This window comes from Amia ocellicauda, chromosome 21 (genome assembly GCF_036373705.1).
Source record: "Amia ocellicauda isolate fAmiCal2 chromosome 21, fAmiCal2.hap1, whole genome shotgun sequence".
Lineage (NCBI taxonomy): Eukaryota > Metazoa > Chordata > Actinopteri > Amiiformes > Amiidae > Amia > Amia ocellicauda.
Window position 1 is genome coordinate 20,049,107 of NC_089870.1, and position 24,259 is coordinate 20,073,365.

At 52.7% G+C, this 24,259-nt stretch overlaps 2 protein-coding genes across 5 annotated transcripts; both read left to right on the forward strand.

Moving 5' to 3' along the window:
* The first annotated feature begins 540 nt into the window (after nt 1–540).
* snapc1b (small nuclear RNA activating complex, polypeptide 1b) lies at nt 541–4,377 on the forward strand. The gene is made up of 10 exons (XM_066694506.1): nt 541–791; nt 987–1,146; nt 1,237–1,377; nt 1,976–2,080; nt 2,307–2,465; nt 2,591–2,689; nt 2,896–2,958; nt 3,137–3,278; nt 3,375–3,449; nt 3,618–4,377. Exons 1-10 carry the CDS (start codon nt 664–666, stop codon nt 3,659–3,661), a joined length of 1,116 nt encoding a protein of 371 aa, XP_066550603.1. The 5' UTR covers nt 541–663; the 3' UTR covers nt 3,662–4,377.
* Nucleotides 4,378–5,526: 1,149 nt separating this feature from the next.
* LOC136716827 (synaptotagmin-16) lies at nt 5,527–23,515 on the forward strand. 4 transcript variants are annotated; one of them, XM_066694223.1, is made up of 9 exons: nt 5,527–5,720; nt 12,761–12,890; nt 13,330–13,509; nt 16,454–16,887; nt 19,312–19,533; nt 20,184–20,443; nt 20,879–21,322; nt 21,424–21,613; nt 21,784–23,515. In XM_066694223.1, exons 4-9 carry the CDS (start codon nt 16,491–16,493, stop codon nt 22,095–22,097), a joined length of 1,827 nt encoding a protein of 608 aa, XP_066550320.1. In that variant the 5' UTR covers nt 5,527–5,720; nt 12,761–12,890; nt 13,330–13,509; nt 16,454–16,490; the 3' UTR covers nt 22,098–23,515. The 4 variants fall into 4 exon arrangements, with proteins under 4 accessions (XP_066550320.1, XP_066550321.1, XP_066550319.1 ...); XM_066694222.1 differs by lacking the exon at nt 5,527–5,720 and having other exon boundaries at nt 12,437–12,890; XM_066694224.1 differs by lacking the exons at nt 12,761–12,890; nt 16,454–16,887 and having other exon boundaries at nt 5,531–5,720.
* Nucleotides 23,516–24,259: the final 744 nt, after the last annotated feature.

Here is a 24,259-nt window from a genome sequence, read left to right on the forward strand (position 1 = left end):
CCCATTACCGCAAAGCCTATTGCACCAGACGCACAATGTAACTGACATTCAGCAGAGCACCGTGGCTGTGCAATAGACACCAGCATACCTGCAAGATATCTCCTCATCTGCCCGGGGTTTACATGGTACATGCATGATGGATGGATGCTTAATTAGGGGCCATTCTCACTGTGTGATCACTTTCCTTGTGGAATGGATAGTCTTATCACTTCAGTCTTTTATATTGGAAGTAATGCTTTAAAACGTTGTCATCTGCAGCACATGCCTCAAGACACAATCCCTTCCCCCTTGCCTGCTGTGTAGAGGGCAGACAGGGAGCCTCATGAAATCCACTCAACTTACACATGGCATTATGAAACACACTTATTTGAACATGTATTTATTTATTTGTGTATTCATTTCAATGCTTATTTATCTATTTATTTATTCTTTTCTCGGTGTCTTTATTCATATTTTTGCCACGGCTAGTTCTTCATCCCCAGGCTGCAGAGTTCATGTTCGCCCCTCATCGCCGTTACTAGGTTTGTCCCCCGCCGCTCGCCGTACGCGAACTTGTACCCGGAAGTAGCCGTGCCGCTGAGCTGCCCGGCTGTGAGCCGCCAGGAGCGCCTGGAAGCGGGTGAAAAAGCCAGATAAAGCGCATGAAACCGATGCAGGCGAGCCATGGAGTACAGCGGCTCTCTGAAGACGGACCTCGAGAACCTGCTGAACCAGTTCCAGAGGACGGAGTCGGTCCGGTTCGAGGAGTTCTCCGCCCTGTGGAGGAAAGCCAAGTTCTCCACTATATTCTAGTAAGCCCGCCATCTTCACATTCAAAACCAGCTTTATTGACCCCCAGGTGCGGTTAACAGATACAAAATGCAATCAAACAATAGGGTTAAGCAGCTTTATTAAAAATAAGTGATTTACATTTTCTGCACACAATTTACACCCACAGTTGTGCATTTGTATCATTCCCCCTGTCTCTCCTCCTCTTCCTCCTCCAGTGGCAAGATGGCCGCCCATGAGAGGAAGCGGTTCTGCAGTCTCGCCCTGGCCACGGCCTCCCACTACTTCCTGCCCCCCTACAGCTTCCAGATCCGGGTGGGGGGGCTGTACCTGCTGTACGGACTCTACTACAGCCAGCGGTGCCAGCCCCGGCAGAAGGTAACCGGGCCGGGTCTTGCTGCAGTGCCCCGGGCAGCGGCCCCTCTCCCCGGGCTGTGTCTCATGAGCTCGCCCCGTTGTGTCTTCCAGGTCCGCCTGGCGCTGAAGGACTGGGACGAGGTGCTGAAGTTCCAGCAGGACGTCAGGAGCGCCCAGCACTTCGACGCCGCCTACATCCTGAGGAAGCTGTTCTCGGACCGGGCCTTCCAGTTCACTGCCATGCCCAAACTGGTGAGTGCCCCCCATACTTCCCCCAAAACCCAGTCCGCTCTCCCCGTGGGGGCCGGTCCCGGGGCTCGGAACTGGCTGGGGGGTTTCAGATACGCTTTCCAACGCTGGTTTCTTGACACAGTCTGAGCGGACGTCGCATTGTCAGCAGGTCCTCACTCTCCTTTCTTCTCGCTCTTCCTCTTTCCTCTCTTCCTCTCACATCCCTCTTTCTTTCCCCTTTCCTCTATACCTGTCCCTCCTTCCTCTCTACCTTTCATTCTTCCCCTTTCCTCTTCCCTCTCCCTATTCTTCTCTTTCCTGTCTCCCTCTTTTTCTTCCCCTTTCCGGTCACCCTTTCTACCTCCCCCTCTTTTTCTTTCCTCTTTCCCTCTCCTACCCCATCCCTCTTTCCTTCCTCTCCCTCTTTCTCTTGCCTCTATCCTTTCACCCTCTCCCTCCTTCCTCTCTTCCTCTCCCTCCCCACCCCATTCTCTTTCCTCTCTCCCTCTCCTTCCTCTATCCCTTCCCTCTTTCCTCTCTCCTTCTCCCTCCCGTCTCTATTTCCCCATCCCTCTTTCATTCCTCTTATCCTCTCTTTCTCCTCTCTCTCTGTGTGAAGCTGTGTTACAGGTCCAAGAAGAAGCTGCAGCAGCACTCGGTGTGTGAGGAGTTCCGGGACCGGCCAGCCCGAGTGAAGGAGCTGCTCAGTCTGGACACACTGGAGGTACCGGGAAGCCGTGCCCGTCTCTGTTCCTGTCCACACACACAACACGCGCGACACACGCCACGAAACGCCTTTGAAAGTCAGCAGGGGCGCTGAACCATCTCTTTGACCCGGTTACCGGTCTCGGGGGGCGTAAACATGTCAAAGAGACCTGGGTTGGAGAGACGGTTCTTTGCGTGCTGACGCCGGCGCTGTGTGTCCCTCCACCCCCCCCGTGTGCCGGCAGGAGATGCAGAACGTGCACGAGCACTACCACACCATGAAGTGCTCCATCTCTGGGGACCGCAGCCAGCCGGACCGGGCGCTCAGCCTCGTCCAGACGGACCTGATACCGCAGCTCAAGGGCGCCGTGCTGGACTTCCACAGCTGGCAGGAGAACCGCACGGTAGGTCCGGCCGACCCTAACCTCCTCCCTCTGCCCTGAAAGCCTACGCGCTTCGTTGTCTTGACCGCCATGTCCTGTCCTGACCCGTTCTGTTCCGTCCTGTCCCATCCCGTCCCGTGTCTCAGAAGGGACAGAAGCGAGTGGCGAAGGGCGACTCCGGGGCGGACAACGACGATGACAACGACAATGACGGTGCCGGAGAGGGCAGCTCCCAGCAGGTGGAGGTCAGTTGTGTCTCTTCGGCCTGTGTTCCTGTGTTTGTGATGGACAGTTATTAAAGACCAATTAAGCAATTAAGGCTCTACAGTACAACCTTAATTGTTTAATTGGCCTTTAATTAGTGTGTCCAGGATAGGAGTCTAAAAACTGAATACTATTTAGGTGTGTGTATGGCTAGTTAGTGTGTCTCCTGTCCCCCTCTGTCCCGCAGTCGTCCCGGCGAGCGCAGATGCTGGCGTCCATCAAGTCCAAGTCCTACGGCCAGTTAGTGGAGGTAGGTTCCCTTATATGACGGCTCTTTGATGATGATTTGATCGTTTTTTTCATCAAGGGGATGTATAATGTAGATATTTGGACAATGATTCACAAATTGATTAAAAAAAAATTAAAAAAAAAAAAAAACATGGTGGTGCTGTTGTTGTTGTTGTTGACAATGCTGGTGCCGTTCACAGGCATCCAAGGCCCGGAGGCACCGTCAGACGGAGCTGGACTCGTCCGGATCGGGGACTGACCACGGCCCCCGGCTGGGCGGCAGCCACAAGAAGAGGCCTCTGTCCCTGAAGGCCCGGTTCGAGCGGGAGAACTGCGGCAAAGGCAGGTCCACAGCGCCGGGTCCTAGTGCCTCCAAATTGCAGTTCAGTGTGTGAGAGAGTGTGTGTGTGACTCTCACCGTGTCACTCTGTGTTGTAGGGGAGCTGAAGCCGGAGCCGGGCAGCCAGCGGAGACTGAGCTCCATCGCAGAGGGAGACGACACGGAGGAGGAAGGTACGGCTGAGCTGGACTGGGGGAGGCACTTGGGGTGGGACTTGGTGTGATATGCAGACCAGTGGGGCTTCAGCATCAGCCACACTGGGGTACGTTCACATACTGGAGAGAGACTAGTGTCAGGCTGGTCTAATGGTCAGTTGCTGCTGTTGTTGCGCTTCCTTTTAGCCAAAACACAACCGAAGAGGAAGAAGAGAAGGTTCAAATGGTGACGAGACGGAGGCGCACAGAGGACGAGGCTGTGAAAAGGAGACGGGGACGGCCAGAAGGACTCTCGAGACCGGACACTTCGCACACGGCAGGCTGTCGCTCGCGTACCAGAGCGCCGCCGTCGCCACCTTGGTTTGGGTTGTTGCTCCTTAATAACTCCAGAGGGCGCCGTTCGCTCTCTGGTGTGTCCAGCCGGGACGTCTCTAAGACATCCTGAAAACCGGCGCCCGTCAAAAGAGTGTGCGTCATAGATAACGGAGAGAGCAGCGCCTCGAGGTGTCCGGTGTCGTGTTCTGGTCACTGTACCCTCGTGGTTCAGCGTTTCCTGTTCACACGCAGTGAGCACGCCCACACGGCTCTACTTTACAGCAGGGAAAAAATCAGTTCTTTCTGTTTGTCATATTTTATGTCCTTTTAAAACAATTTCTCACTCTTAATATTGTTCCCGACTTGTTAAATGCTCACACTGACGTTGCTCGATAGCTGGGCTGTAAATATTGATGTGCTTAATTGTCTCACTGGAGTCTTTAAGCTTTAATACCCCGAGGCGAGGGTCTGTGTGAAAACCTGGCCTCTGAGAGGATTTACTGGGTTGTGGGGGGTTCAGCGTAGTCACACTCTGTTTAGGATTGTACACCAGTGTAATTGTGTATCTATTGACACCTACACAGCATCTATGAAAACCTGAATTAAATGTTCATCGATCACTACAACAAAACCTCTTTCTTCAGTCTTTACACTCATTACACGAACCCAGAGGGGAGGGAAGACGGGCCCAGGGGTCATGCCCGGCCGGTGGGACGCGATGGTCCTACGTGTCTGTGTTCCCAGCGTGGCGTGAGATGTGTTTAATGGATCTGTGGGGCTGCGTTTGCCGCTCACTTGCTGATGGACAGCCAGGCAAATGCGATCACTTTGCAAACCAGTGGAGAAGTAGGCTGCTGTGTCTGCACGGTGGGGGTGGGGCGGTGGGTTACAGCTACAAGGCCGGTATCTCACTGCCTGTGGTTGTGTTGCCCCGGCGCACTGGGCAGTGCCAGTAAAGGAAAGCGGTTTGGTTAGCTGCACAGTGCTGTCCACACTCGCCGGCACCGAGGAGAGACGGGCAGGACGGCGGCCGGGACCTCACGAGGCTGGAGATGATGTATAGGTAAGTAAGGCGCTGTCAGGGTGGAGGACTGATGTATGTTGTTGCAATGGAGTCTGATCCCTATTTACAGATACATCCCCCTGTGTGTAAAGGTTCATGTGGTTTTGAATAAGTGTGCAGGGATTTGAATGTGATGTGTGTGCGAGACCCAGTGCAACGCTTCCCTGCAGTTTTGTTTCATATGTGGCGCTGACGATCACACTTAATTGGCCTTTGAGGGGTTAAATGACCCAGCGCTCGGCCATCTGGGAAGTCTCTGGTGTGGACGGGTCCGAGGGACAGTGAGTGTGTTCAATGGGAATCCAGTGCCTATAGGCTACACCCTATACACTGGCTAGTGATCCCGATTGAATGAAGTATTTATTAATGCAAAGACACGCTACTACTACTCTACTCACGATTATGAATATTATTGCTGCGCAAGGATAGTTTTAGTGTTTAAAAATGAAGGCTGGCAGAACAGAAGTTAATTGATCCTTTATAGCCGCCGACGCTGTAATTAGCATTATTGTTTTACAGCAACGTTAATTGCGTTTAATCAATGTAATGATGAAACCGGCTCACACGCAGCAGGGGTGTTTCAGGGTCCCGGAGCAGGTGGGGTGGCAGGGCGCCTGGGGGGGCACTGCAGTCAGAGGGAGGGGAGGAGAGGCGCGTCATTGTTTTGATGCCGGTGGGACGCGTGGATGAGAGGAAACACGCCAGAGAGAGAGAGAGAGAGAGGCAGGAAGAGCCGTAATTGCTGCTGCTGGAGGAGGAGGAGGAGGAGGAGTGAGAGAGCAGGCAGAGCAGCCCGTCCCAGCGGCCGTCCTGCGCGCTGTCCCCGGGAGGATGTGAGCGGGGAGACGCAGCACAAAGCGCAGCGACAGGAGGGGCACCGGCTCCCAGCTCTGCAGGCATGGCATCCGACAGTGAGTACAGCCCGCACCTCCGCCTCCACACCGCAGCAGCAGACACAATAACTAGCATTGTTTGATGTGTATCTTATGATAATCCTAACCCGATGTGCGCGCCAGTGTGTGATTATAATGCGCTGCGGGTCTTGCCCTTCTTTCATTCGCATGCATTCATTCATTCATTCATCACTGTGTTGCAGGGTGACTAGATAAAACGATCAAATAGCCCGTAATGTTATTCAGAACGTCCGTATTCCGAATTCAGTATTCGGAGGGGAAACACGCTGTGTAATTAACGCACGTCATCATATTCATATTTGTCATCAGTAGGTCGGGGTTTATACTTGTGTGTATGAAGAATGGCGTGAGAAACCGCTCGACAACACGTCCAGGTGCAGCGCCTTGCGTGAGGCGGTAATGACTGCAGAGAGCAGCTCAGCCCCTGCCAGGACAGCATGCTGCCTGCAAAGTTAACCGTTACGGGTTATTATCAATGCGGTGGCCGGCCTCGCACTGCTTTTCACACGCTTTCTTGTTCATCAGTGTTGTCAACAAGACGCAGGTTGGCGGTGGTTTGGAGACATCTGGAGCTGGGCTGCCAACCCAACTTCTCCAGGCCCGCAGCTCTGCCCATTATTTACTCAGTCCAATTAGGTGATCAATTAGAGGGTTCACACCCTTCAGAGATGGCTGAAGATGATATTTTGGTTGAAGGGGGATTTTGAATCAAGGTGTCAATACCTATACAATGATGCCCAGCTTGTGAAGTCACTGGTTGATTGGACCGATTGTGTAGATTTATTTTCCTCAGGGTTTCCATCATGTGAAAGAACACAAAGGCTGGGTTTGAAATGAGGGCCTGGCCACTGCAGATGCCCCGTTGCTGTGTGTTGTGTGTATAATGTGTGCTGCTTGTTAATCAGGCAACTTTACCTGTAGAGAAGTTACTTTGTCCTCAGAACTGCCTTGTGCTGCCAGATTGTTGCACCACTTTGTTTTATTGATGTATTTATGTAATAATTAGATTGGCACTGGAGCTGACAAAGAGACAATCCCGATAGACTGATGTACAGGCGCCCATGGAGCCATTGTCAGGTTCAGTCTTGGCTTTGGATGGTCAACGGTCAGGTGGAAGGTGTGGCGGTTCGCTTCCAAAGGTTTGGAGCAGTAGGTGGTGAACGCCCAGCTGATTTACAGCTCACACATACAGGTACCGGTTTGTTCGCCCCGAGCCCCTGACAATCGCATTACACTGACAAATGAGCCTGTTTGGATTTGCATGGAGCCCCTTCTACATCAAACAGGACAAAACGGCATCCTCCAGCTCTGAGCGGAAGAGAGGAGCTTCCTCTCTGCAGAGATGAGAGCTGGAAAATGTGAATTACAAAACAGGCAAACCTCTTCAGAGGCTCGTGGCAGTGAAGAGCCTCTTCTGTGTATGAATCAGGCAAGCCGTCTCATTGTTAAAATCCCCCAGAGTGGCTCAAACTCCCCCACGCTGCGCTGCGTGACTGAGGCTGGCTGCTGCGTCAATCGGGCTCCTCCGCCAGCCCCGGCTGTCAGCGTTCGGTGAATGCCTGACAGGTGCTTCTCTCAATGAGGGGGGAGTTAATGAGCGCTGCGTCTGTCGGTGTGTGCCGTACGGCCAAGCAGCCCACTGCAGTAGTGGAGCGCGATCACTGGGGATCTTCCACAGCGTGCTGGGGTTCCCCTGCTTTTTAAACAGTGTGGATGATTAGTAATTCCTCTTTCTAGGGAGTTTCTTTTCACTGCAAACAATGAGAGTGCGGTTTGTTTTTGTCTTTTAAAAGGGGTGTTGCATCAAATTGCTTGGATGGTTATAATAGGTCGGGCATTATTGTTCGTGGAGTCCGTAGTGCCACGCAGCTCACCAGGCCGGTAGTTTCCCATAATGCACAGGGTGGGGGCTTGAGCAGTAGAGCAGTCTGTGGTTTTGCTATTCTTGCATCCAGGTGTTCCAGCTGTGTGCTGCTGTGGCTGGGAGCCCCCAGGCTTCTACTCCTGTGGAGCGGCTCTCCCACGCACCTGCTGGGGAACACACCCGGTGCAACAGAGCGGGGCATCCCAGCCCGCCGGGCACTCGCAGGCAATTGGGGAGATCTGACAATCTGGGATTGTTGACAATGTGAGTCAGTGCTCGGGGACGCGGGGTCTTCTGTCAGTTTAATAGCAGGGAAGGAATTCCAGCCCCTGGACAGATAATGTCTGATGACTAGTTACAAGAGTGTGGTGCTCTATGTGTTCAGAGGCTCACCGGTGGGCAGAGCGGATTATATTCGGTGGTCTGTGTAACCTCAGTTATCTGGTGCTTCCTTCTGCTCTTTTCTCTCACTGATGAGTATCTTCTTGGGGAGATATGTCTGTTCTGTCCCCACACTGGCAGCACTGCCTGACTGCGTGCCCACAGTGCACACACGGCTCAGAGCGGTCTGACAGGTTTTTCTCCCATCTGTGTATCTGCCTCCTGGCTCCCGGCACCCGCCTGCCTGGGTGACTCCCCCCCCACCCAGCCAGATACACACACTCGGCTCCTCCATCAACACGCCATCGCCAGGCCAATGAGACCACCACAGGGCCGAGCGCTGCAGCAGGAAGGGCCGAGCATGACGCCAGCAGAGATCGCAGCAGGTAGGATGGCCTGTCTGTCTGTACACAGGAGTACAGCTCAGTTTGCCCAGTGCACCTCGGAGCATGTTGTAGTTGTTCTTGTACTTGGTGCCGTGTGCTTCCTCTCCGGCCCTGCCTGTTCCACACCGACAGACTGGCTCTTAGACTCCTGAAGCAACCCTCCGCCCGGCTCGGCTCAGCTCTTTCATTCGGTTTCTAAATGGATCTTTATTTATTTTTCTGTGTTTGTTAATCTAATCAGGGGTTTTCAAACCGGTCCTGGAGTACCCCCTGCCCTGCTGGTTTTTGTTCCAACTGAGGTCTTGATTGCTTAATTGAATCCTTAATTGACCTCAAAAAGCAATATAGCATTCAATTACGTAATGAAGACCTCGGTTGGAACAAAAACCAGCAGAGCAGGGGGTACTCCAGGACCGGTTTGAAAACCCCTGATCTAATCTAACCAGAGAATCGTGTGGGTGCTCTGTCTCCTGGTGTCCTGGCACAGCCTTCGAAGGGAGGAGCTCAATTCATTTGGGAGAGAGAGAGCAGGGCTGTAGGTGTGTGTGTGCGAGTGTGTGTTTGTTAGTGACTGCTTGTTTGTGTGTGTGTGGCAGGTGTTTTGGGGATCTTGGCGTGCTATCGGACGACACCGATCGTACTGTCGAACACGCGTGTGTGAACTGCAATCGCTTTGGCAGCAGTGTCTCTGGGGCGGTGATCTCTGCGTGTCCAGGGGGCCCCTTGCTCAGGGGAGCTTCACTGCGCCGTGCTGATGTCTGATGCTGGCAGCTTCTTAAATCGGGACCAGCGAGACTCGCTTACAATGTTTTTCTGCGGCTCAATATTACCAGGGGGGTAAGGTTTTGGCAATCGCAGTGACTCTGTTTGGCCCAGTCTGCGTGGAGCCACTTTGCCGTGCCGCGGTCGTCACGTTGCGCCGCAGGAAACGAGCAGGAAACATCTGTGTGGAGATGGAAGGGGCGCTTCCTGATCTCTCGTGACATGGTCTTCCTCGCCGCTCTGTGCTGCCCCAGTTTCGCAGGCATTGCCAATTCATTCCCTGACACTGCGGCTCTGACAGATGGAGATGGAGGGGGCTGAGCGTCGGGGAGTCTGCGTTGTGTGCCCGGTGCTTATCGGCTCCTCCTGGAAGGGCCTCTGTTGTGCAGCAGCAGCACGGGCCCGAGCACCGTGGGCCGACTGTGACGAGGAATCGTGCCTTGTTGTTATTTTATTCCATTAATTTAGTGTTTTCTTTTCTTTCTCCCCCCCCCCCCCCCCCTCCTGGCAGAAGGGTCTGTGCTCTCTCTACCAGAGGCAGCGCCTGGGTTGGGTCGGAGGGGATTTATTATTCAGAGAGTAAACGGAGAAGCACAATTAGCACTCTGCAATCAATACACTAAAGGGCTGCTAATTGCTGTCATAAATCCCACGTCCACACACACACACACAGCCGCTCCCCTGGGGGACCCCGGGTGAGAACACAGATCTGCATGGAGAAGACTTAACGTTTTATAGTAATTCTAGCTTTCTGGTTCACGAGCGATAAGCCGGGCGAGTAAACGCAAAGCAGAATCTCTCTCTCACCCAGAACTCACTCTAATTCCACTCCTGCTCTCGGTGAACCCACAGTAAAATACTGTTTATTGGGTTGAGTATTTTACATTGCATGAATAAAAACAATTCAATTTTTAATACTTATGATTAAAAACATTAAAATACCAATCCTTAAAATCACTTAAAAAAATTTAAAATCTTTGTGATTTTAACAAAACTAAAACAATTAACTTTTAAAATAAATGTGCTCAAATCAACAAAACAAACGTGATAAAAGCAAAAACTGCACACCAACAAAAAGGTCAAATACATTGAAAATAACTGAAAATGCATTAAACAAATTAAAGAAACAATTAAAAAGTAAAAATAAAAAACAAACAAAAAAGGTCTAATGCATTTTAAATTAATCCCAAAACGGTCAATGTATTTGACAACAAAATATAACAAAACCATACCAAAAAAAACCTGAACAATGTGATTTAAAAACAACTAAATCTTTAAAAACAAGTAAGATTCGTTATTTAAAATCTTTTTAAAAAACAATCATCCTTAAAATCTTTAAAAGATCTTGGACGCGGGCTCCAGCAGGGGGAACTAACCGTCCCCGGAGGTGGGTCCCATCATGGGATCCTGAGCTCCCCCAGATCTTGTATGCGCCAGTTCTTGTAGGTGAACCCACAGTGCCAGTACAAGCGTGTCCCACAGCTTCTCGTGGTGTCTGGCCACTCTCGCACAGCGCTACGTGTCCCTCTGAGGGCTCGGGGGATTTCACACGGGGGATACAGAGGAAAGAGTCGCCTCTCCCAGCTGTGCAGGAGACGGGAGGCTGGGGTGGACTGTGCTGTTTGCTCACCTGTGTGTCTATTTCTGATCGCTCATTAAAAAGCATTGAGACGTGCTTCTGTTTCTGTTTGAGTTAAGGTTGAGGCCTGTTCGCAGTGCGTCTGCTGCGTTCAATCTGTTTTCTTCTGGTCTTCTCTTCCTTCCCCCTCCGCTTGTTTAGTCTTCTTTCTGAGTAGGAAGGGTGTCGGTCACACAGGAAAAAACCTTTTAACAAGGGCAGCATGTTCCCGGAGATCGTGGGAGGGGTGGGGGGGTGCTGTGCTCACGGCACACTGGGAGCAGGGGGGACTGTGTGGGGGCCTGTCAGCCTCTCCATGCGGAGTCACTTGGGCTGTGGGACACGGTGCTGCAGGTCAGAGGAGACGGACGAACACGGGATTGTCAAGTAAGGGTTAAACCTGCGCTTAACCTGAGAGTAGCTCGACCCCTCGAATCAATAGACGCACACAGCGCTGTCTTCAGCTGGGGAGTGAAAAGACATTCAACATGCCACACTGACGGATATTCTCATTGTGTATTTATCTTGGGGGGGCTGTGTGCGCTGGTCTGCGGGGGGTGGGGGTGCTGGGCACAGCCATTTTAGTCATCTTCCTCGAGATACTTGGTAAAGTGAGAGTGCGTCCTAATTTCTGTGTAACACGGACGTAGAGATACAGAGTCTTTGTCACTGCTCCCCCAGGGCGATATCAGGACTGTCGAGAAGCGATTAAGACTCGGCCGGGTGCGTGTGTGTCAATGCAAGTGTGTTTTATTGTTATATTCAGTTCTGCGCAGACCCCCTTATTTTCAGGGCTTGAATCATTGCAGTTTGACTGCAGGATTCTGTAAATGGCAGCCCCACTAGATGGCGATGTTTTATTGCTTTTACACAACTGGGTGGCTGCCCGGCCTCTCTCTTCCTCGGGGTGTGTGCATGTGCGCGTGTGTGTGTGTGTGCGTGCGTGTGTGGTTCAAGGCCATAACTAGGCTGCTCTGACACTCTCACAGGTTTGTGTTTCCACCATTTACTGAGCTGGGTGAGTTGCACTTTAGGTGTTGGTTTGGGTACCATGCCAGTGATTCAGGGACAGGGACCGGCTGATTTTCATTGGGAGTCTCCAGGCTGTTGTTTCTCTCACTGCTGAGTGAAGACCCGCCCCCCACCTCTGTATTTCTGTGTGAAGATCCCCCCTCCCCCACAGCGACACTCTGGAGAAAACCAAATGCACAAACCACAACAAGAGACTATATTGAAGCATCACTCCTCTCTCCTCTTTCTCCTCTCCTCCCCCCTCTCTCTCTCTCCTCTATCTCCTCCCCCCACCTCTCTTCTTTCTCCTCTCCTCCTCTCTCTCTCTCTCTCCACTGCCTGGCCTTACCCTTCTTGCCCAGCCCTCAGGGTGCCATGGCAACGCAGCACATCCTTTCCTCTCTCTCTGTCTCTCTCCTCTCCTCTCGTGGCAGCGATGCCAAGCCGCTGCAGTCGCTCGGTGCGGGAGAGGGCGAGCAGCCGCCCCAGTTGCCAGGGGAACGGACGGACACTCACGCTTGGGTGGCAGCGGTCTCGCCCACTCCGCCCCCGCACGGCACGGAGCCGGAGAGCAGGGTGACGTTTCTCTCTGCGCTCAGGGAAGCGGCCGGCACACTTGTCTGTGTGGAAAACCAATGCGGTAAACGTGGCTTCAATCAATCAATACAAATCATCATCGTCGTGTAAGCGGTAGTGAGAGCACGGCAGGGTTCATAGAACGGTCGATCACAATCTCCTCGACTGCCCCGTCTTTGAAGGCCGGCGGCGTTCACGGCACACACACCTGAGCACGGCCACGCCTCCTACCTGCTGCGTCCGCCCCCATTACTCACAACACAAACGGCATTCCAACACAGCGACCGGTGTGCCAGGAGCTGTCCACCCCCCTCCGTCCCTCCCTGTCTCCCTCTCTGGCCTGTATGTCTCTCTCAGGGTGTCAGATACTCAGAACCTGCGGTGTGGCTGCCACCGCTCTCTGTTTTTATTATCTTTTTATATCTCTATCTTGTGGAAGATATCGGTCACCTCTCGGATAAGCAAGCTGAGGACTCGCCGGTCCTGCTCAGCCAGTCCTGCCAGCGAGCAGCCGGACGCGGGGGTGGGGGTGCCGTGAGTGTGAGAGGCGACCGGTTCGGCTCCCTCAGGTCAGTGACACTGGGCGGGCTGCGGGGGCTTTTCTTTGTCGGCCGTGCTCGAGGTGTCACGGTTTACACTTTGAGTACGAAGAAAATAAACCGTTCAATCAGTACTTGAGGCTTACAGCCGTGTGAAGCGTGTGGAAAGTGTGGCTTTCTAATTCCTGCTGTGATGTGTGCACTTGTGATTATGGGAAGAGAACGAAATAAGGAAAGAGTGCGGTGGAACGGGGAGTGTGTGTTAATGGGGGGGCGGTGGATCCTCTAGCAGGTGGCAGTATGACAATATGACACCCTCTGCAGTGACTGCGTGACTCCAGTGATCTTATCAACGGCAAACCTGTTATTCCACAACACGGCCCCCCGAGCAGGTGTCGGGGCGCAGAGGGCCATTCTTGTAGTGGCTTCAGCAACCCGAGATCTAATCTGTCTGTCTGTCTCCGCGCAGTCACTCCTGAGGCCATCGGATTCCTGTCGGCGGTGGGCGTCTTCATCGTGGTGCTGGCCGTGCTCTTCCTCTTCATCAACAAGAAGCTGTGTTTCCACCGGGTGGGCGGCTTGCCCTGCCTGGAGCAGCGCAGGAAGAAGAGGCACTCCCGGGAGAGGGCAGGGGTGCACGAGGGCCTGGGTGAGAGACCGCGGGGGGCCGGGGGGGAGAGTCTGCAGACACCCTTTCTGGGGAAGGGAGGCTTTCTGGTGCCGTTTTCTCATCTCCTCACATTCTGAGTTAATCTTACATCTTCAAAATCCTGCTTTCTCTTTTTCTCTGTCAACTCTTTTTCTCTCTCCAGTCTTGATTGCTGTGATTTGACCAGATGTCACTGTAAAGAACAATTATCTGAGTTCAGCAGAATGCTTTTGGATCGTATGAGGGTCCGGTACAATGATTTAATTGAACCTTTCTGTCGAGCAATGCATTCCAGTAGGGACTCTGTGTTGCATGCTGGGAAGGGTCTCCAGTGAATGTACCCCTGTCCTCTGTCTCTCTCTCTACAGCAGGACTGACCTTTAGGTTTTATTATCGCATGGGAGAATTCACTGAGACAGAGATCGAAAGTATTATCGCTCTCGTTGTGGTCGTGTGTTTGATCTAGATGGCTGTACCGGAGAGAGGCTTGAAACACCCTCTTGGAGTTGATCAAAGGTGGGGCTCCCTGTTTGCTCGGCAGGGCAGGTGTGGCCGGCGCTGGCCCTGGCCTTTGTGCTTCATTATCAAACTGTGGGGACGGCTGTGCGCTGTGGTGTCGGAGGAGGAGCTCTGAGATGAACACAGCCCTGTTGATGAGGATTAACCCCGCGATAGTGGCCTTGCACCCAGTGCCCCCACACAAAAGACACGCCTGCCATTCCCTACTGCGGAAATCAGTCCGTTTCAGTCACTGTAAGGGTGTAAATCATGTTGCTGCCTCGGGGGATGAGATGAACCGGGATCGGGTTTTGAATTGGGGCGGGGGGGTGGGGTGCGTAGGAATCGCAGGGCTTGGTCACGTACCCCCCCTGCCTAGTGTTTCCTGTTGCACCGTGCCATCCCCCAGTCTGGGCAGAATTCACCTGCAGACACAGCTGTTGGGCTAGTGGGGGTTTTCCAGCTAATGAAATAAATCCCACAGGAGGTGTAATCGATATGGCACATCCTGAGAGAAGTGCGTCTCCCTGCCCTGAATGTCCATGGACGGTGTTTTTCTTTTATTTATTGTTAACCGAGCCGTATCGCCTGGGAAAGCTATAGCACTGGGCTGTTTGTTTTTGTCTTCACTCTTCTACACAGCTGCCCACACAGTGCAGTGTTTTAAATTGTTTGTTCAGAGGAAACTCGGGGATGGACCCGTTAGCGAGTCCTGAGGGAACATGGGCAGGAAGGAGCCCGGCCTATCCAGAGCAGAGTGACACACTAGTGCGTTGGGTCATCAGGCCAAGGGCTTCATATAGTTTTATCTCCCTATTCAACATTATTATTATTATTATTATTATTATTATTAGTAGTAGTAGTAGTAGTAGTAGTAGTAGTAGTGTTTCAATGTATCGTGACTCTGTAGCTTCTCTCTCCCAGGCTGAGGCCCCGCCCACTGTGGGCCCCAGCAGTGATGTCACCAGGCCAGGGCCCCGCAGCGAAAGCAAGCTACACTAACGAGCTTTCAGCGCAATCTAATCCCAATTAAAGCCGTGGCTGTTTGCGAGTGGGAGAGCCTGAGAGTGTTTGTTTGTGTTCTGCGGAGGAGGGGCGGGGGGTCAGGGGCCACGTGGGGGCTGGTTGAGCAGGTAGCGGAGCAGCACACGAACTGTACGCACCAGCACTTAAACTCCACCGGGGGCGCTGTTGAGCGGGGTTTGCAGCTCACCTGGGAGGGATCCTGAGGGGGGGTGAGGCAGCCTCTGGTGGCCAGGCGTCCTCTCCGGTGTGTGCTGTTGCCACACCTCACGCTCCGGGCCACAGCCGCGGCGTGCTGGCACTCAGTCCCCTGGCACAGTAACCCCCCTGGGCTCATCTCCTCACCGCAGCAATGATTACTTTCCCTCTTAGTTCTCTCTCTCTCTCTCTCGTGCTGTTATGTAGCTGTCCTCTAAGATATCTTGGCCTGCTCTCCGGTGCACGTGTGGGCAGCTGGGGGAGGTGTGGATGAGGAGAACAGCGCTGGTAGAGAGCCGTGGGGGGGGGTGCTGTGTATCGGAGAGGTGTGGCTATTAGAACACCATGCTAGGCTGGAAGGTGACGAGGAATAAGAGCAGCCAGATGGGTGGGAATGACCGTGCTGTTGTCTCACGGTCAGCTGTTGTCGTCAGCACGTTGTCATGCCAGTGCTCGGCTCCTTTGAATGCCTCCTGGTTGTGCCACACTGTTGCCATACTGAGGCCAGTATCGGCGCAGGGTCACCGGAGGGCCCCCCCCGGCTCAGCTGGCCGTTTCTCAGTTGCATGGGTAACTGGGAACTGGCACTGCATACTGAGCACAATTGTAGCCGGTCCTGTGAGAGCTGCTCTCTCAGGGCTGCAGCACATGAGCTTCATTAGCGCTCGACTGTGTTGCCTTAATGGCTGCAGAGGTGTGTGTTACAGCACTTAGGAGGCTCTTTACTGCTCTCATCTCCAAGGATGTAACGAAGCCGCTGCGTCTGCAATCCCATGAGTGATTCCACCACAGCGCAGCGCCGCGGTGAACGGTGTTTGAAGGAGATTGATCCGCATGAGGCTCAGATGTTTCTGAGCCTTTCTGTGACCTGTAGAAATCCAAACTCTCACACACACACACTCTCTCTCTCTCGCACAAACACAGTGACACGCTCTTGTTCTTTCTCTCTCTCTCTCTCACACACACACACACATCAGAGGGTTGGCTTTCTGCTCACACCCATCCGGGGAGGGCCGTGACTTTCCCAGGCAGGTTGTCAATGTCTGTGCTGTTGATGGAAAGTCAGCGCTCTTCTGTCACGCGCTGCCAGGGTCACGGTGTCTGTGACCCAAGGCGGTGCTCCCCTGTTCTGTAGTTAAACCTGCAACACCGAAGTCTGAACTATCACACGTAGAGTTTTATTAACAGGCATGTTGACCAGCCAGCCCCCCCTTGTGTGCCGCAGTGCGTGTTTGCCAGGTGCTGCGCCGAGCCGCGGAGGAATGGCGTCTTCCAAGGAGCCGGAGGGCGGGCTGCCTGCTTTCACCACCTGGGTGTCTCAGATCTTCTTCAGTCTGGGCCAGGGATCGGTGGGCTCTTCCGCCCCCCCAGGAGACCCAGAGAGCTCGAATACAGCCTCCACACTGGCACGGGTGTGTGAGTGGCAGCCCGAGCAAGAGGAGACCGGAGACGCCGGGGTGGACTCCGGGTCAGGCCTCGCTCTGCCCCCTACCGACGCCCAGGACGGGCTGTCTGTGGTTGGCAATCCAGGCCTAATTGGGGGGCAGGTCTGGGACTGTCTCTCCACCATCCCCGAGGAGGGAGGGACCCAGGAGGGGCGGAGCGGGCATCCTGGGCAGGACCAGGGTGGGCCGGGCCTTCTGGCTGAACAGTCTGCTGGTAAGAACAGGGTCAGGTGAGTCGGGGGCTTCACTGAGCGACACGGCGGCGTCTCTCTGGCAGAAACTGTCTCTGAAAAAATGATGTTTATTGATATATTTTGTATTTAACATCCGTGTGTACATGAGATATGCAAAGACATATTAAAGCAGAGAAACATCTCCCAGGTGTGACATCTTCTCGAGCAGGTTCCTGCTGTCTTCCTCCCCAAATTCGGAGTGGAGTGAGTGCCATGGTGCCATGTTTGCATGCTGCAGGTCGGCGCTAGGGCTTCTGGGATCGGAGGGCAGTCAGGGCAGTGTGGTTAGGTGTGTTGGTGGCAGAGACATCTCCCCATCGAGCAGAGATGACAGCAGGGTTGTGGAGATCATCCAAACAGCGCTGCAAAAGGGTCAAAGCAGGAAGTGGTCTCCGTGCTCTAAGGATGCTTTCTCCCTTTGTAACATGTCTGTCGCTCCTGCAGTTTATAACTAATAGATCTGTTTGATTAATAGACCCAAAGCACGGTAGCCAGACACTATTTTATTCACTTATTTAATAGGTCAAATATAAATGGTGACATTCAACCTTTATTCAAATGTGTTTCATCCACTGTGACTTAAGAGAACCGGAAATGAAATATTTGTAGTCTGGAACAGACGTGTACGGGGTGAGAGAGAGGAGGGCGATGGGTAAATGCACTTAGGTAAATCCAGCCTCTATATTTAGACTGCAGGAGGACACTCTCAGGGGCAGGACGCCGTGCTGTTCTGTGTGACTGCGTGTTTACCTTCTCGTGTGGGAGAGACCGGGAGGCTTTTGAAATGTAAAGATGACAGAGCTCTGCACAGGAAGGAGCTCAGGAACCTGCTGTGTGCGATGCGTCAATATTGATTCAGGTTAATACTTTGGGACAATAGATTACATCAGACGCACAGGTGTTCGGTCAGATTGCTGTTGGGAAATTTGGTCAGGAGAGCCCAGCAGTGTTTGCTGCAGACTGGTGGTTTGTGGTCTTCACTGGCATGATGTGGAAGCACACTCTCTCTCTCTCTCTCTCTCTCTCTCTCTCTCTCTCTGGCTTTGAGTTTATCGATGCTGGTGATTTTCTGCAACAGCTATTTGACCGAGATGAGAATAGACGTGCTTAAGCCCTGAGCGCTGAAACAATTGGCGGTCGATCTGTCTTCTTTTGCCAGGGGAGCAGAACCCATGGTCAGCTCAAGACCCGACTTCTGTTGGTGGAGAATGGAGAGTGTCAGTCACCTGAGCACAGATTCTAGTCTTGTGTGTTTAAAACAGGCTAGCCTAGAGGTTTCAGTGAAATGGCAGGACGTCTATTTCTTCTACTTTTACTTGTGTGTCTGTGTGGTTGTGTATAACATCAAACAAAAGATGAGAACGTTACAAAGCATCGCCTTCCTACCCTGTTCATCTGTCATTTGTAAATGTCAACAGGAAGTGAAATGATTTAGCAACGCTCACTAATGCAAACTGGTGACTCTTCTCTGCAAATAGATCTCCAGAATTCGATACTGGACCTTGGATAGGGTTACAGTCCTTGTATGTGTGTGATTATTGTGGAGACTGTTGTACAGCCACTCTCAGTTTGGCGTGTACTTTCCCTTATTGTGCCAAGACCCCGAGTAGTTCTGTGCTGAGAGCTGAGGATAAATCGGAGGGAGAGGGAGGGAGGTGCCGAGAACCAGGAATGGGACAGAAAATCAATCGGCTCCCATCGAGGCCCGCGGGAGAGCCAGAGTTTCTATGGTGACGCCTCAGATGGTTCTCATCCCCGGTCGGTCTTGGGTTGTGAAGAATGGCTGCTGAATGAAAAGATGTGGCTTTTACACGGGCATGAGGCACTTCACACACAACGAGTTTTGTATCAGAGGGACCTTTCCATTAAGGTGAAAATATCTTGATAAGCGAAATGTGGGGGAAATAAATAAGTGGATTCAGAATTCAACCCCGTGGATGTCGTGTCTTCTGTCGCGGTGTGGAGTTGTGTAGTCGTATCGTTGGAATGTGATTTGTATTGCGTTGTTTTTGCAAGGAACTTAATTTCCCCGATTGGGAGACGTTTTGGGCACCGGTTAAATGGCAATCAAATGCAGTCTCTGAACGAGTATGATTTGGGGGTGGGGTGGGATAAAATGAGAAAAAGCAAACGAGACTGGTCGCTAAACCTGTCTAACTCTCCCGCTCTCTCTTTGCTCATTTCCAACTGTCTCTGTCTGCTCTGATCACAGGACCTTCGTCCTTCAAAATCCTCTTTCCTGTTTTAGACACGGGGTCAACATTCCTGTTTTTTTACCTGAGATCTGTTTGTTCCTCAGCCCTGCCCTAAGGTACTAGTGGCCCTGTCTTCTCCCCTCTCTCTTTCTCTACCTCTCTTTGATTTTCCCCCCCCCCCTCTCTCTCTCTCTCTCTCTCCCTTTCCAGTAAACAGTTTCGGGCAAGACGAGGCCCTGTCCACGTCCTCGGACAGCGACGACGAGATCACTAAGCAGTTCGAGATCTCGGTGTCGCGCTCGCAGAGTTTCCGCTCCGCTGCCGCCACCGCCGCCGAAAAGGCCGCACCGCCCCACCCCGAGCGGCGCCACAAGTTCTCCCGCCTGCTGTCCAATCAGGAGGAGGGCAGCACGGAGCCCTCGGACTGCGAAGGTACCTGGCATGCCTAGCGGCTCCGTGCCATCTGTTCCCCAGGCCTCCTGAGGGGCTGTCCCTTAGTTGTCAGGCTGGTGGCCAGTGTACAACAGTGTGTGGTGCCTTCTGCTGGTGCCTTATCCACCGTTTGTAGAGATCTTCTGCCCTGGAGTTCCCATCGTAAGCTGCAGCTTACGATGGGAATTCCAGGGCAGAAGATCTCTACAAATGGTGGACAACCCAAGGAACCATGATTATATCAGAGTGTTGCTGATGAACCTCCAACGCGCCCTGCAGCACGCAAACACGGCCGAGCTGTGTGACTTGAAGTACGATCGAAGATCTGGGAGATGTTGTGCAATTGAACGAAGCCCATAAACAGAGCAATAATAGCCTGGCGGTGAGTCACCCGCAGCAGTTGCCATGGTGCACCTGGGCTATTGTCATGCATGCAGGCTCTGACTCACAGGATGATGTCGAAGTGCCGGTTAAGGCCGAGGCTTTTGAATCCAGAAGGGTTTTGTGCATTCGACGACGTACATCCGCCGACTGTGACTCAGAACTGTTGTTCGTGTTATTACTGTTATACCGTTCTTAGTATTGCATTGAATACTCCGATAGCGTGACGGGGAGTGATGGAGGGTGATCGCGTGTCTTTCCGCCGACAGATGGCAACAGGCTCAGCCGGCTGAGCTACCAGGACGCCCCGTCATACCGGGACGATGCCACGGGACCCCAGGGAGCCGCGCTCGTCTCGGAGGAGCTGGGTGGGGAGCTGCGCCGGACCTCCAGGGCCACGGAGGGCAGCCTGGCCCCCAGCATCAGCAGGCAGGCCACAGAGGGCAGCCTGGAGATGGAGACTGCGGTGGACAACCAGGGATACGATGTCAACGACGCCACGGACAGCTCCTCCACCTGGAGCCCCGAGGTACTGCGGGGAACACTGTGAATGTCGTCTGTGTTTCAGAGACGAGGAGGCTGTTTCTCTTGCTCGTCTGGTTGTCAGGATCTTAATGATCTGAGTGTGTCTGTGTGACTAAAGCTAGCAGTGCACTTCCCACACAGTTCTGCATTTCAGAAGCCCTGGAGCCAATTAGTTACCCAGCACCAATTAGCACCACTAGGTGACTATTTGTTTCCTTAATGTATTGTTGCTCAAGGATTCAGATTTCTTGATGAGACACTGCCTTGCCAGCACACTGGTGTTGGGGTACAGCCCTGGGGCTCTGAGATACTGCACTCTGCAGGCTGAGCAGTGTGTGGAGGTGCCGGCAAAGGCAGCAAGGGTGTGGGATGTTGAGGGAGGGGGGAGGTCACTGGGTGGGAGATGGTTTCCACTGACGGTTTCCACTCTCTCCTACAGGATCCCGGCATGGGGGAAGTGTCGGCGCCACCAACCGGCTCCCACCAGCCCATCTCCACATGCGGCGACCTCATCATCATCCTGGACTACAAGGTGGAGACGCAGAAGCTGCTGGTCACGGTGGTGGCCGCCCGGGACATCCCTGACAAGGAGCGTAGTGGCATGGACGCCTGGCAGGTGCACGTGGTCCTGCTGCCCAGCAAGAAGCAGCGGCACAAGACAGGTGTGCAGCGGGGCTCAGCGCCACGCTTCAACGAGACCTTCCGCTTCTCCCGGGTGGATCCCACTGAGCTGAGCTGCTACGCGCTGCGCTTCCGTCTGTACGCTGTGGGCAAGATGGTGCGCGAGCGCATGATGGGCGAGAAGCTCTACCACCTCAGCAGCATGAGCCTGGAGGGTGAGATGGAGGCCACCCTGGTGCTGGAGCCCCGCAGCAACATGAAGGTGAGGGGAGCGGTTGTCTCTGTGCCTCTGTCCGTCTTTGTGTTGAGAGACGTCATGGTGAAACGCCGGCATGTTAATGGGCTGCGTCTCTTCCCCCGCAGAGCGCCGACTCCCAGGCCAGCCTGTCCGCCATCTCGCACAGCGACAGTGCCTCGTCCACGCAGTCCCTGTCCCACGGCGGCGTCCCCGAGCTGCTCCTCGGCCTCTCCTACAATGCCACCACCGGCCGGCTGTCTGTTGAGCTCATCAAGGGCAGCCACTTCCGTAACCTGGCCATCAACCGCCCGCCAGGTGAGTGAACCGAGCGGCTGTCACCATGGACGTAGAGTCTGGACAGGGATGGTCACATGCCTAGCACCCTTAGTGCGGGTGCTGTGGCTGCTGAGAGTCTCCTCACTGGTGCTTCTCTTCCCAGGCGATCACTTATTGACTGCTCTCTCTGTCTCTTTTCCTCTCTGCAGACACCTATGGCAAGCTGACGCTGCTCAACTCAATGGGGCAGGAGATCTCGCGCTGCAAGACCTCGGTGCGCCGGGGCCAGCCCAACCCCGTCTACAAGGAGACCTTCATCTTCCAGGTGGCCCTGTTCCAGCTGTCCGACGTCACACTCATGATCTCCATCTACAACCGGCGCAGCATGAAGCGCAAGGAGATGATTGGTTGGATCTCGCTGGGCCAGAACAGCAGCGGCGAGGAGGAGCAGGACCACTGGCTGCTGATGCGCGAGTCCCGCGGCCAGCAGGCCTGTCGCTGGCACGTCCTGCTGGAGTCCTAGAGCCCATGCACTTCTTCCCACACCTCCTCCTCCTCTGCTCTCCCTGCCAGTGTCCAGCCCTGCCCAGCCCCCACACCCCCTGTGGCAGCCACACCAGGCTGTGCTCCTCAGGAACTGGTCCCTGTTCTGCTGCTGCCCACTCTCTCCAAGTCTCACTTCAGTTGGAGCACATGGCCCCAGGGCTGCTATCTCACATGTCCTGTACTGCTTGCACACCTCTGTACTGACCATGAGCAGAGGGTGGGATCGCCCCACCTTCTGTCCACTCCTTGAAATAGCTGCCCCATCCCAGGATCTGACAGACTGACCGTGCTTATTCACTGTGGCGTAAGGACCTGCGTCTCCTCATAGTGATGTGCCCCCTGGACCCCCAAAGAAAGCCCTGCCCCAGAGAGGAGGAGGAGGATGCTTTCTGGTGTGGCCACTGCTTTGCACCAAGCCTGTCACTCATCTCTGTACAGAGCTAAGAGCACCCCTCTGAAAACTGTCTGCATCTCAGTGCCGTCTCTGTGCAGCTGTCGTGTCCGAGGGAGAGACTCCAGCTGGTCTTCCTATCTCCACCGGCCTCCCTCCTGCTGTGGGCTGACTGTGCCTGACGCCTGGCTTGCTGCCTGGCCACGAGCCCCACTGCCTGCTCTTGTTCAATTTTCAGCCCTGGTCAGTGGAAGAGAGAGGGGTCCTTTGGGGAGCAGCGTGCTGTGATGAACAGGGGTAATTAAAGTCAGGACTGCATGCCACAGCTCCTGATGTCCAGTCAGTGTGGTGGTATTCAGGAATAGAATGAAGATCTCCAAGGACTGATGGGCAGAATCTGTGATGTCATTAGTCTTACCACCTTTTTTTTTTTTGTATGTTGTGTAATTACTATTTGCTTTTCATGGAGTTGGACAGCTGTGTCCCCACAAATACTCTATTTTAATATTCCCCTGTTGCTTTAGGGACAAGCCCTCTGTGTCAAACCCCCAACCAACTCCTCTCCAGCCCTGTCCATTGCTGAGCACCATCTCGACCTATGCATTTCACAGCTGCTGATCGTAAATGGCCACATATGCATGTTCAAAGCCCATGTATATATATATATTTTATAAAGAAAGTAAATATTTGAACCTCTGCTTTATTTCACAGAGAGGTGGTAGAGGGCATGTACTCTTTTCTATTCCAGACAGTAAATCTCTATAAAGTGCCTGTGACTGAGTTTGTGCAGAGGGGAGTGCTACTGTCATGAAAAAGAAACCTGTCTTTATGATAAGCATGTGCCATTAAACACATTTACTGCTCTGTAAAGGATGCATGGACCAGTGAATCCTCCTGTACATAAACACAGTGCCTGTGCCATGCATGCAACAATGACTACGCAAGATCTGTCCTGTTTTGTACATATTTTATGGTCTTTATATCCAGTAAACTGTGATCCATGTTTGGTGTCTGTCATTTGTATCTGCCACAGGATCTACTACTCTGTACTAGAATCTACTAGAATATAGTAATCCATACTAGAATATACTAGAATCTAGTAATATCTACTAGGATATAGTAATCCATACTACAATATACTACTATATGAGAATCTAGTAATCCATACTAGAATCTACTACTAATCCATATTAGAATATACTAGAATCTAGTAATATCTACTAGAATATAGTAATCCATACTAATCTATACTAGAATCTAGTAATATCTACTAGGATATAGTAATCCATACTAGAATCTACTACTAATCCATACTAGAATATACTAGAATCTAGTAATCCATACTAGAATATAGTAATATCTACTAGAATCTAGTAATCCATACTAGAATATACTAGAATCTAGTAATATCTACTAGAATATAGTAATCCATACTAGGATATAGTAATCCATATTAATCTATCCTAGAATTTACTAGAATACATTAATCTATACTAGAATATACTAACAGGGTCACAAACGGGCCATGAAATAAAACTTGTCATCAGTCACTGCCACCCACAGCAACCATGGCCCCTGGCAACAATTTAAAGAGGAAGACATGACAGGGACACCCAACCCAGCACAGCAGACAGGACTAAAGTGATCTAAATCAAACACCTGCAAGAAAAGAGACCAATCACATAATGCTCTGGGTAGGGGACAGTATAGTGCAGAACAAGGTTAATGTGGTTGCTTGACTACTGTGA

Coding starts and splice junctions, on each gene's coding strand:
- snapc1b (XM_066694506.1), top strand. CDS start 664: ATGGAGTACAGCGGCTCTCTGAAGACGGACCTCGAGAACCTGCTGAAC. Junction 2,466..2,590: donor GCTGGCAGGAGAACCGCACG/GTAGGTCCGGCC, acceptor CCCGTGTCTCAG/AAGGGACAGAAGCGAGTGGC. Junction 2,959..3,136: donor CCTACGGCCAGTTAGTGGAG/GTAGGTTCCCTT, acceptor TGCCGTTCACAG/GCATCCAAGGCCCGGAGGCA.
- LOC136716827 (XM_066694223.1), top strand. CDS start 16,491: ATGGCGTCTTCCAAGGAGCCGGAGGGCGGGCTGCCTGCTTTCACCACC. Junction 19,534..20,183: donor GGAGCCCTCGGACTGCGAAG/GTACCTGGCATG, acceptor TTCCGCCGACAG/ATGGCAACAGGCTCAGCCGG. Junction 21,614..21,783: donor GGCCATCAACCGCCCGCCAG/GTGAGTGAACCG, acceptor TCCTCTCTGCAG/ACACCTATGGCAAGCTGACG.